Below are 13,368 nucleotides of genomic sequence, written 5' to 3'. Positions count from 1 at the left end.
CCTGGTGTTTTGTATGTCTGGGGTTCCTCTCAAGAGAGCTATGTATGTTGCACATACCAGTGTACACAGACACATCTTTTGTATCAAGTGTTGTACTTTGATACAGTCCAAGTTCAATCCAGTACAGAGTACAAACAAAAGTGAGATCAGACCAAATTACCAACAGTTGTTTAGTGACTAACATCTGGAACTGATGGTGTCACTTCTGTGACAGCCGAGGGAGACATATGATGAATAGACAGCTTCTGGATCTTCTGGATCTCACCAAAATTTCCTCATATTTTTTTTCCTGTCCAGCACAAATGTCACTGCATATAATCAGAAAATGATCATGTAAAAAACACTTAGGCACCATGAATTTATTCATTTTTTAAAAACTTCAACGGATGGCAAGCGCTTGACAATGTGCACTTTGATGTGTCAAACATGATATCTGAGGTAATACTGGCCATGTTTTCAGTCATCCTGCTGTACTTATCACACAACATAAAGGAGCCCACTTCCTCCCTGAAACCAGATATGTATGAAACAAACATTTGTGGTTTATTTCTTTTTCCACTCAGTCTGTCTTTTCTAATGTTTCTCACTAACAAACTAACAAACCTGTGTACCTTAAAAACTGAAGTTGATGATAATATAACTCAGTTTAATGTTTAAGAAGTTTGAATAGCCCACCTATTAACAGTCAGTATGACATTCAGTTCAAATCAGCTTTTTGACCAGACTAACAACCCGACAAGCTGAACTGCTGACCCAGAGCTCTGAAAACAGTGGTTACATACAGACATGATAACCTCCATGATGATAATAATTTATTAAGCCTTTTCAAGGCTTCTGGTTGGTCAAACCAGAAGAAACCTCAGAGCAGAGGAATATGCCTGTCCTGTATGTGTCATCTGCTGACTCCACCCACACCCCCACCCCCTCCACACACAAGCAGCACAGGCTGGCAGCAGCTCAGTCGCTTCTTTCTGTCAGTGAAGGAGCAGTCAGCCTCTTTGTCCTGCAGTGTTCACCATGAATTGCCTTATTGCAGCTTTCATATGTAAGTACTTTTACTGAACTTTTTCTTCTTTTAAATTGAGTTGATCCTCTTATAGTTTGATCACAGAGAGTCTGACAAACTCACACAGCTACTAAAGCCTGTTTCAGTCTTCACATTTTTTTTCAGTTTGCTTTCTTAGGTAAGATGGTCAAAGCTCCATCTTGAGTCATTTTGTGTCATCTTCTGATTTAGGACTGAGGAAAAAGCTCTGCTGATGTGATGAGAGTTCAGTGAGTTTACACAAGGCAGAAAAAGACAGATTACTACAGTAGCAGCAAGAAACTTGAATGTCAAACTTTATAGATATAAGTTGATTTGTATCGGAAATAGTGTACCACACACACACTGCTGCTGTGGCTGCAAGGTGTGTGAATAAGACTGTGTGTGTAAAACCTGTTATACACACAGTCTTATTCACACACCTTTCACTCTTTCATTCACTCTGACTGCCTTGGAAGACTATCGCGGCATCGACCTGGTAATAAGTTTTTCAAATAAGAGTTCATTCCATCTGAATGCCTTGTTATGGAACTCTTTCCACTTAGGATGCTCTGAGACCTTAACACATTTAATTTTACCATAAGTGCTGCAATGTCTTCATCCAGTTTGAGCTGCTCCTTTTTCCTTTTCAGGCATTCCTCCTGTTCCTCCAGCTCATGTTTGTCCTTTAACAGTTTCTGTCTTGCCATTAATGCTGCCAAGTCAGCCCGTTTTCAGACGTGCAGTAGAAACAGCAGACCTTCTTCCAGTAGCAGAGTTTTTGTTCCCACATTTGACGCACTGTCACTTGGTGTTATGTCATCTTGCATATCCTCTGTACAGAGTATTGATGCAGCTTTAGTTGAAACTTGAGGTTCATCTTCTGTTGGACATTGAAGCATTTCCTCATTTATTGCAGTTGGATCATATTGGGGCAAACTGAGGCTGTTATTTTGTTGTGATTCCTCCAATTCACTCAGCCACCTTTTAACATTCTCTTTAAATGTGTTGCTGTATTTATGATGCTGGAAAACCATTCATTTTGTCTATTTTGTTCATCCTCCACGAGTAAAGGAAACCTCATGTGACATAGTAGCATTTTCACAAAGTTGATTTAATTTCTCAAAATGAGATTGAACATGTGAAACATTTTCCTTTGTTTTCACGAGAGCTTTCATTTCTGGTATGAGTGCTTTCATTTTATCCACAGTGATTTTGCGTTCATGTTGAAGCTTTTGGATTGTATTTGCCCGTGCCTTGGCTGTGAGTGTGGTTTGTCTTTTCCCACGCTCCATATCAACGTCATTTCTTTCACTCATTTTCCTCCTTTAATTTCCTTTTGATTTTTTCCTCAACATAGTGTTTGTGCATTTGAAACACATCCACGGAAATAAACGAAATTCATCCAACAAATATCATCCATATTACAAACAGCAGCGGAGCAGCAGCAACTTCAGAGACAGAGCGTTGATTCATATTTCACAGCATGAAGTAAATTCAGCATCGGAATGCATTGCGCCGAGGAACCCAATCCTCAGTCGACCAGGCAATTGTTCCCAATGAACAAACAGCAGTCAATATGCAAGCCGCAATCCTTCCATTAATATACAGCTTCGATGCGCACATCCACAGGTGAGCTCACCTGGCTGTAGTTCGCGAACGAAGGAGTCCCTGAGAGACTGAGGTTGGGCCTGATTGTCTGACGCGCTTCCTAAAAGAAGTCACTGATATTCGAAAATGAGTTTAACTTTTTAACGATGATCAACTCATGATAAAGTGCATCAAAGTAATTACAGTGATCAACGAAAAATAGCGGTCAACAAAAAATACGGCAACCCAGCTCGCCCTCTCTCTCACTCTGACAATGAGAAATGAACAGGTGCCTATATTAACTAATAACCCCACCCACATCATGTGACCCGCTATCCCCCTACTCAATATAACCACATAATAAAATATCATAACCAAAGCAAACACCAAAAGATAACAATATCCCTCCACCTTATTACTAATAGAAAAAACACCTACTAATTCATTCATGGCTCCTACAGAAACTGATAAATGATGAGTTTGACTCACCAATTGCAGGGACAACGTACAGGAAGCCAGCCTGTCACAGCCCCCCCCCCCCACACACACACACACACACAAGCAGCACAGGCTCGCAGCAGCTCAGTCGGTTCTTTCTGTCAGTGAAGGAGCAGTCAGCCTCTTTAGCCTACAGTGTTCATCATGAATTGCCTTATTGCAGCTTTCATATGTAAGTACTTTTACTGAACTTTTTCTTCTTTTAAATTGAGTTGATCCTCTTATAGTTTGATCACAGAGAGTCTGACAAACTCACACAGCTACTAAAGCCTGTTTCAGTCTTCACATTTTTTTTCAGTTTGCTTTCTTAGGTTAGATGGTCAAAGCTCCATCTTGAGTCATTTAGTGTCATCTTCTGATTTAGGACTGAGGAAAAAGCTCTGCTGATGTGATGAGAGTTCAGTGAGTTTACACAAGGCAGAAAAAGACAGATTACTACAGTAGCAGCAGAAAATTGAATGTCAAACTTTATAGATATAAGTTGATTTGTATCAGAAATAGTGTACCACACACACACTGCTGCTGTGGCTGCAAGGTGTGTGAAAAAGACTGTGTGTGTAAATACACACACAGTCTTATTCACACACCTCTCATTCTTTCATTCACTCTGACTGTCTTGGAAGACTATCACGGCATCGAACTGATCCAGTACTGATGAGTTAGAAGTGTTAATGTGTGTCTGTGGTTCGTTGTATGAGGTAGTGCCTGTCTGTCCCCATGTCTGTCAAGGTCTGCTCTGGGTACTCTGGCTTTTCCCCCTTGACCTTGAGTGTGAATTCTACATTAGCATGCTGATGTTTAGCAGGTATAATGTTTTCCATGTTCCCCATCTTAGATTGGCACATTAGCATGATAACATATGTTAATAGCGCTAAAAAGAAAGTATAGCCGAGGCTGAGGGGCATGTTATTAGTTTAACAGGAATTTGGTCAGAAAAACTACGGAAACCAAGAACTCTTGTGCTTACAATAATTGTTCTTTAATGGCATTATTTTGAGTGAGTGAAATTGTCATGATAACGGGTCTCATTATCTTGAGAAAACAAAAGGCAGATTTCGAGATAACAGGATCATTTGTCACAAGGAAATGACTTAATGAATAAGATTCACAAGAGTGGACCATGAAACACACACTGCTCTGTGGTTTGGACTCAGACATTTCAAAGCAAATGATTATTAAAATGAAATGATGAACTTTTTGATGTCAGAATCTTTTTCCTGGTGATTTGATTTGAGAGTGTTCATGTAATAGCTAATTATTGTAGGGATAGGCTAGAGCCATGATGCTAATGGGTGCTAGTAACTCAGTGACTGTTACGAACAAGTTTGCACATGTTCTGATGTCTGGTGGGGGCAAATGACCCTGTGTTGCTTATGCTTTTTCTTTTGAGTTGGGCAGACTAATAATTCACAGCTCAACAAACAAAGTCTCATACCAGTCATGATTATAAGGTGACCATGAAATCTTAGAGGCTGCCTCAAAAGAAGAAGAGGAAACACACACATGTGCTTTCACCGTTGAAGGAGAGGAGAGTGCTGGAAAATTTTACTGAGATGAAGTAAGGATAGACAACATGGGTAGGGTTGGGTGTGTGTGTGTGTGTGTGTGTGTGTGTGTGTGTGTGTGTGTGTGTGTGTGTGTGTGTGTGCAAACGGGGCAAACTCTCACAGGAGTTGGTATTCCCTGAGAGCTACAATGTCACACTTCTGTGCTCTTTGAATCACTTAATGCCACATTGTAACAGATTGCTCTCATTGTAAATAGCCTTGAACAGTTAGAGTGTGTGTGTGTGTGTGAGACCATGTCTGATATGTAGCAGATGGTTTATTTGTATTTCACTGCTGTATGTAGAGCAGTCTGCTCCTTTATCATTGGAAAATTATAAAAATATGTCACTTAACTGGTTTCCCTACCACATGCTCATGATTTCAAAAGTCAAAAGTTAATAACTACAGATGCTGTTTCTCCTGTATGTTGGGGACAGAAGGGGACTGTGGGATATTTTGACCCTGTTCCAAACCTGTGTATAATACCCAGTGTGGTACAAGGAGGAAACTGATAAGTGATGACTCATCAATTGCAGAGGCAAGCGTACAGAAGGCCAGCCTGTCACACTGCAAGATAACACTAAATATAGCCACATGTAGTGAATGTGGGTATGGAATAGATTCCTCCTTGAGCAGAAAGCTTCACCTCTACTTCCGACTCTCAGACCCACCCACACCCACACACACGCAGCCCAGGCTGGCGGCAGTTCAAGTCGCTTTATTTTGAAGTGAGGGAGCCGTCAGCCTCTTTGTCCTGCAGTGTTCACCATGAATTGCCTTATTGCAGCTTTCATATGTAAGTACTTTTACTGAACTTTTTCTTCTTTTAAATTGAGTTGATCCTCTTATAGTTTGATCACAGAGAGTCTGACAAACTCACACAGCTACTAAAGCCTGTTTCAGTCTTCACAATTTTTTTTCAGTTTGCTTTCTTAGGTTAGATGGTCAAAGCTCCATCTTGAGTCATTTGTGTCATCTTCTGATTTAGGACTGAGGAAAATGCTCTGCTGATGTGATGAAAGTTCAGTGAGTTTACACAAGGCAGAAAAAGACAGATTACTACAGTAGCAGCAAGAAACTTGAATGTCAAACTTTATAGATATAAGTTGATTTGTATCAGAAATAGTGTACCACACACACACTGCTGCTTTGGCTGCAAACGGGGCAAAGTCTTGCAGGAATTGGTAATCCCTGAGAGCTACAACGTCACACTTCTGTGCTGTTTGAATCACTTAATGCGGTATTGTGGTTTCCCTACCACATGCTCATGATTTCAAAAGTCTAGTTAATAACTACGGATGCTGTTTCTCCTGTATGTTGGGGACAGAAGGGGACTGTGGCATACTTTGACCCTGTTCCCTGATGACTCATCACAGGCAGCAACAACCGGTTCTATCGTGTTTCTGTCCAAAGACATGAGTTTAAGATGTGGCCCCTCTGTAAGACATAGTGATTTAAACACACAGTCAAAGGTAGAATAACTTTAGCTGCATGACGAGTGAAATTGTGTTGCCTCAATACTAACTGAGATCAGACTTTGATCAAACAAACCATCTACTGCAGGCTTTTCTATTGCCCTGCTAATGTACCACAGCAGAATCTACAGTATGTCTCTTGCAGGTACTTGTGAGTGTTTGCTGGATGAGTAGAGAGTGTTGTAGACTGACAGGCCAGTCTGTTCTACTGCTGACCAAATTAATGACACTAAATATGGCCACAACAGGAGAATGTGGATTCAGAGCATTTTTGCTCAACAGAATTCCTCCTGTTGAGCAGAGAGGGTGAAGGTGTCTGTAATTGGAGAATTGGAGTAGCGGCAGAACGGCCCCACTCCCCCTTCAGAGTCTTTGGCTCGTGCCCCACCCAAGTACACAAACACACACACAGGCAGCAGCTCAGTCTTCCTTGCACTCTTCCTGAAGTGAGGGGGCATCCAGCCTCAGTGTCCTGCAGTGTTCACCATGAAATGCTTTATTCCAGTGTTCATATGTAAGTACTTTTACGGAACTTTTTCTTTTTTTAGATTGAGTTGATCCTCTCATAGTTTGATCACAGAGTGACAGACTCACACAGCGGCTGGGAAGACTTTTTTTTTTTTAATCAGATTTGGCATCAAACTGATCCAGTACTGATGAGTTAGAAGTGTTTCATTGTTAATTGTGTGTTTGTGGTTAGGTGTATGAGGTAGTGCCTGTTCTCGGCACCATTACTGTTACTGTTTCTATTTCTGTGTCTGGGACCCAGAGCTACAACTGTATTCATATCTCTGTTGTATCTCTGATCCTGTGTCATTACAATCACCAACTTCAAGGTCCACTCAGCCTTATGCAAACAGTACTTTCTCACCATTTGTGTGTGTGTATGATTCTGTTATCTTACACATCAAGATTCCTCAAATTATTTACTTTTTCATACTTTTTCAGATGAATAGAAGGAGGACAGGCTGCACGCTGGTGCAGTTGTTAGCTGCTGTGGTTGTATGTCTCTCCTCTAGGGTTTTCTCTGGGTGCTCTGGCTTCCTTCTTTGACCTTGAGCATGAATGCTAGCATGTTGATGATCAGCATGTATGGTGTTACTATGTTCACCATCTAAGGTTAGCACTTTAGCATGATAACTTTTGATAAATAGCCCTAAACAGAAAGTAAAGTGGAGGCCGATGGGAATCTTATTAGTTTTTAAAACTCCAGCAACATCTGTAGTTTATGGAACAACTTTAATGTTTGATCCTAATGTTTTCTGCTTGTGGCCTTCATCAGGATGACTCTGACAAACCTGACACTAGTGAGGGCCTTTTGTGTTTTTAAATGTAGTGGGTGGGTGAAGAAGAAAAGTGAGTGGATGCTGTGTCCAGCAAAACAATTAGTATAGTGGGAAGTTTGAAACCACAATCTGATAAGGCAGTGGTTCCCAAACTTTTTCTGCAGGGCCCCCCTTTTGTAGATAAAAAAAAAATTCAAGCCCCCCATACACACACACCTACATGCACCCACATAAACACACTCTCAGATACATCCTTTGCTTGCACACTCCTATAGAATTTATTTAAAACTATTAATACAGAACTGCAACTTCAGTCTTTGGAAAGGTGGGGTGTAACCATTTTGTCTTGATTAAGGCAACTGCAGAAAAACCTATCTCACACAAGTAGGATGTGTCAAAAGGAAGGAAGGAATGTGGCCAGAGCTCTCCTGCCTAGCAGTGGGTAGTCCTTTTTCCACTCCAATCCAAAATGCAGCCAATGTCTTGGACTTAAACTGCAGCCTCATTGTTGAATCAGATGTGACGTCAATGAACTGTTCCTCTTCTGTGGTGCTAAAGTCAGCAGCTGGTGTTGCACTGAAGGGGTCTCTGATCCAGTCATATTTTGTGGGATCCTGCACTGGGAAATACCTCTGGAAATGCTTTTGTAGGGCAGACATAAAATGAGTATTGAATATTCTCAAATGAGTCTATATTCCCCTCTTTCACTCGCTGCTCCCACAGTTTTCTAGTGAATGATGTGTTTTATCTGCCAGCTGTGGAAAGTGTGTGCTGCTGCCCTGCATCTGCAGATTTAGTTCATTGAGTTTCTGAAACATGTCACTGAGGTATGCAAGTTTCATGAGGAAATTGTTGTTGTTGTTAAACCTGTGGGCAAGTTCATCACCCTCTTCCTCACAGAAGATTCTGCTCTCAACCAGCAGTTCAAACACTCTGGATTAAACCTTCCCATGTGACAGCCTTCTGGACTCGCTGTGAAACAAAACAGCTGTGTAGGCAGATCCCATTTCCTCAAACAGCGCAGAAAAAATCCGGGATTTGACAGGTCTTGTTTAGATGTAGTTTACAGTGGCAATGATGTCTGTCATTACATCATTCAGCTCGGGGCTCAGCTGTTTAGATGCTAGCGCCTCTCGGTGTATCATACAGTGTGTCCACTTGTACATTGGGGGAGACGTGCTTGATTAGCGCTTGCAGCCCTCTTCGTTTCCCGGCCATTGCCTGAGCCCCATCTGTGCAGATCCCCACACAGTCCTCCCATTTCAGATCAGCCTCTGTCAAGTGAGTGTGAATGATTTTGAACAACTCGTCAGCAGTGGCTCTGGCAGTTACACGTTTGCAGAAAAGCAAATCCTCCCTCAAATCTTTGCCATCAATGAATCTGACATATGCCATTAATAAACAGTCTTTGTTACTGTCAGTCGCTTCATCCATCTGCAGAGTAAAACAGTTGTGTCGTATCTTCTCATTAAGCTGCTCCTCTACGTCTTCTGACATGTCATAAGTGCGCCTCGCGATAGTATTGTCTGACAGTGGAACAGCCTTTAGTTTGCTGGCTGTTGCTTCATCAGTCATAGTTGAAACCATATCAATAGCGGAAGGTAGTATTAATATCTGCTATTGTGTGCGGCTTTTCACACTGAGCAACTCTGTAGCTACTTTGTAGGAGGCGAGTTGAGCATTTGAAAGCACAGATGCTGCTTTAGTAAAGCAACTCTTTTCTTTTCTTTCTGAAGAAATCAATGGGCTTCTCTTTGTGCTCGGGATGTGAAGTCTCCAAGTGGCGTCTTAACTTGCTGGGCTTCATACTGTCAGAAGCTAACATTTTGAGACACACAACACACTGTGGTCTCTCCTCATTACCCACCGTTGTACTGATGAAGCTGAGGGCGAGATATGCCTCGTCATATTTTCTTCTCTTTGTTTTGGTAGTTGTGACATTTGGTGTAGATTCATCTTCTGCTTTACGTTTACCTGGCAGTCCTTTCACAAACTTGTCTATGATTTGCTAGCTAGCAGTGCAGAAGAACGATGCATCATCTATATTTAGCCTTGCCGCGCACCCCCTGTCATAACTCCCCCAGTTTGAAAACCACTGTGATAAGGGATGGATGATCATACTTATTTTGTACAAGAAAATCACAGGAAGGTGAAGAAAGAAAACTCCAAGACACTTAAAAGTGACAGCATTAATATGAATAAATATTGGAGTTCCCCCTTTCCAAGATGGAAACACAACCATGGGTGAAGTGCTGCCGGTTATCTCCCAGTGAGGAAATAAGTGTTCAGTTTGTATAATCTGGCTGAATGTTAAAAAAGTCAAAGTGATGAATTGATGAATCTACTTAGTTGTGTTGCATGTTTGAACAAAGGCTGCATCTTGTCATCATCAAAGCTGAACAGCTCTGTATGTTCAGCTTGTTACATGATGTGACCTGTAACACGTTTCTTTAACACGTTCAGTATCATCCTGTCAGTCACTCTGTGTGAGGGCCGAGGGGCTGAACTTCACGACCTACACACTCAACATAAGAAACTAAGAGTCACAGCACAGGAACAGAAGCAGCAGCTGTGTTTAGACCTGAGTCAACACATTATTAACATGTATTCATTTAAAACGTGACATGTCCTCTGATCACAGAGTCAGTCAGGAGTTTCTGCTCTGACATTTTCAGAGGTAAAAATATTCACTGTGTGAAAAACATGATGACAAAAGTTAGAGTGAACAGCAGCAGCTGTGAATAAAGTCTCAGCCTACCTGCTGCAGTCAGGCTGTCTGTTGTCAGCCACTCCTGGAGTGTCTGTGCCAGGCTTTACACCAGGTTCACAGTGATACATATGGAAGCCTGTTAGCGCCCATTAAAGAAAAGGATCAGGTGAAAACTAAGCTTGATGAATAAATAATCCCACGGTTAGTCATGTGTGTGTACGCATGCATGAGTGTGTCTTAGTTGCGCTCCAGTACTGAAACATATAGCTCCTCACCCCTGATTAAAACTGACTGTAGTATATATTTCCCCCTGCTGTTAATGGTACACAACCTTCATAATGCACCGTGTTTATTATCAGTATGTTAGTTTCACTGAAAAGATTATTATTAATTATTATCATTAATTTTTATCTGAATAAATGATGTATAAAAACTCACCCTCTTTGTCTCTCTCTCTCTCTCTCTCTCTCTCTCCCTCTCTCTCTCTCTCAGTGGGACTTGCTTTACAAGGTGTACTGAGTGAAACCAAAACAGTGACAGGCATAGTTGGTCAGAGCATCACTCTGAACACTAGAGTTACTGGACTACATGGTGACGATCAGATCCTCTGGTCTTATGGTCCAAAGCAACATGTCCTAGTCAACTACATGGATGGAGAACTGGTACGGATTGAATCAGAAAGATTCCAGCTGGACAGAGTTACTGTATGCCTCACCATTCTCTCTCTAAGCCCAGAAGACGCTGGTTCCTATAAGGGACAGATTATCAATGGGAATGGGTCTACGCACTACTTTCACCTGATTGTTGAGAGTGAGTAATTGGAGACATGTACGTGTGTGTGTGTGTGTGTGTGTCTCTGTTCTGTTCATCTTAGTTCCACAGCTGCTAAAGAAGTGTGTTGTCTCCTGTTGTTTCACAGAGCCTGCTGAACCGTCCACTGACACTGAAGGATCTTCCCCTGACAGTGCTGCTGACCAGAAGACTCACGTGGTGGCTGTCCTGGTTGTTGCTGTAGGCGTTGTGCTGTTTGCCTGAGCAGAAAAAGTTGAGGTCAGTTCTGGGCCAGTATGAATAAAGGCCTATATCTTATAGAAGCTTAATTCACAAGTGTAAAACATTTTTTAAAGAAAGCTTTATAATGTACATATTTATAACAGTAAAAATCTCTCTGAACTACTGTATGGCCTCTGTTTGATCATTATCAGGAAACTGGGCCTGAACTTTAAATCCAGCTATTGAAAGACCCTCACCACAATCTATCTGTTTGTTTTCCACATAATGCTTTCAACATGTGGTCCATAATGTGATCAGCAGTGAGAGTGTATGTTTTCTCTCTTCACAGGAAGTTGTTGCTTGTCTGCCTGCTTCGCAATCCTTTGACATGGAAGGTCATCTCCTCACCCCACCTCACCCAAGTGCTTCTGAGAACAGACAGACATATTTGAAAGAGTCCCCCTGTGTCTTATTGAAATATGACATTTGATGAGTTCACACGTTGGCACAACATTTGCACTACTTGAGGAGATTTGCCGTTCTGGTAAACTCCCTGTTTTACACTGTTCCTATGGTGCTTTCAGGGTCATTCCACTGCATTAATACTGGAATTAGTTGAAGCTGCTGTAAGTGTTATCTTTTTATTAAAATAAGTGTTAACAGCTCTACATTCCAACAGTAATCACTGTTACAGAGTGTTCATGTTTATACTGATACCATTGCTGATCAACATGCACTCCACTAGACCTTATAATGCAAATCATCAGAATGTTTCCAATTATTTCTTTACGGTACATTCATGTGGATATTATTTCAGAGGACCTCTGGGCTGAAATTTATACTAATGCACGATACTGAGTAACTGTTGGTCCAGAGGACTACAGCCTCTTTCTCTAAGAACTGAGCTCCTCAGAAATAAATCCACTGTGGGACACACTGAAATAAATCCTGAGAATATTCTGGGTTTTTCTCACTAATTCAGTCGTTTAGAGTTTAGGTTTGCACACCTGTGCTGGTGAAAACGTGCAGTATGGGACTTTTACATATAAATAAACATCATTATTCAAGTTACATTCAAGCCCTTGCCAAACTAATCCACACAATGCTAATAAAACTTAATACAGCCAGAAATCTGGAGTCACATGTAGTGATGTGCTTTATGAAAAGCTGAAACAGGTGTAGTGTCAGACTACGCTGCAGCAAATAAGAGTATGGTGTAATCTAGACTGTTAACGGCCCCTCCATAGTGTTTGTTTACTTACTCTCACTGCTGGGGAAGGATGGACTGAATCGTAAATGAATGTGTTTTTATGAAATTGTACAAATAGTTTTTTCCCCGATATTTGTCTCATCTTCATTAAATTTTTAGATTGACAAATAAATTGCTGCCTTCTTTACAACCCTTGAAGCCATGAAATGCTTTGTCCTCTTCCCTTTCTCTGATACCTTTCATTGTAACTTAAAACAATGACATTTTGAAATTTAAACTTTGACTGATAAAAAGTTATCATATGAAGTCAGAAATGAATAATAATAATAATAATAATAATAATAATAATAATTATTATTATTATTATTATTATTATTATTATTATTATTATTATTTATAGAAAGACTAAGAATAAGGATCTCGAACAAGTTACAATTGAGTTAAGGTTTAGCGTTTAGATGACCAAACATGAACCATGGCCCTGTTCATCATCTATTTCTCTCCTATAATGTTTTCAGAAACATAGCATAGTGGCCCGTTTAGCTGTAATACCATGTTGTTTGTCACCTGATGGGGAATAACACAGCCCCCTTTCTCTGTTTTCTCTGGTTATGTAGCAACAATTCAAAGATATTTGTGCCTTTTTACTGAATACAGGGTTAGAGTTATGTGGGAGCCAATGGGGGCTGAGATCCCATGATGTAGGATCTGAGCTTCAAAAGAAAGCAGTAAAATCACAAAGCTGTGGGGGTATTTTTACATTAATGATATAAATATGTTAAAAGAAACAGAGTAACTACGCAACATATTCTCTTGTGAATCACAGTGACAATGACCATGTCACTGTGATTCACTCTCTGTCTGGAGTGTGTGCTGTCATACCTTTTTTGCTGTGTGTGTGTGTGTTTGTGTGTTTGTGTTACATGCTCCCCCTCTGCTGGCCAGGATATGCAACTGTGGCTGACGCTCGGCCTCCTGCCATTCCAGGTGAAAGCGGTCTGGCTGATAATGAACCAATAAGAGGGGGGGCACCAG

The 13,368-nt window shown here is 41.0% G+C and overlaps 1 protein-coding gene across 1 annotated transcript; it reads left to right on the top strand.

The window, feature by feature from the left end:
• The first annotated feature begins 2,247 nt into the window (after positions 1-2,247).
• On the top strand, positions 2,248-12,523 carry LOC141020364 (uncharacterized). The gene is made up of 6 exons (XM_073495416.1): positions 2,248-2,266; positions 6,254-6,440; positions 9,884-10,005; positions 10,623-10,940; positions 11,050-11,180; positions 11,473-12,523. The coding sequence occupies exons 1-5, from the start codon at positions 2,248-2,250 to the stop codon at positions 11,163-11,165; spliced, it is 762 nt and encodes a 253-aa protein (XP_073351517.1). The 3' UTR covers positions 11,166-11,180; positions 11,473-12,523.
• Positions 12,524-13,368: the final 845 nt, after the last annotated feature.

This window comes from Pagrus major, chromosome 2, assembly GCF_040436345.1.
Source record: "Pagrus major chromosome 2, Pma_NU_1.0".
Taxonomy (NCBI): Eukaryota; Metazoa; Chordata; class Actinopteri; order Spariformes; family Sparidae; genus Pagrus; species Pagrus major.
Note: the sequence above shows the minus strand (reverse complement) of the source record. Positions and strands in the feature narration are given on the sequence as shown.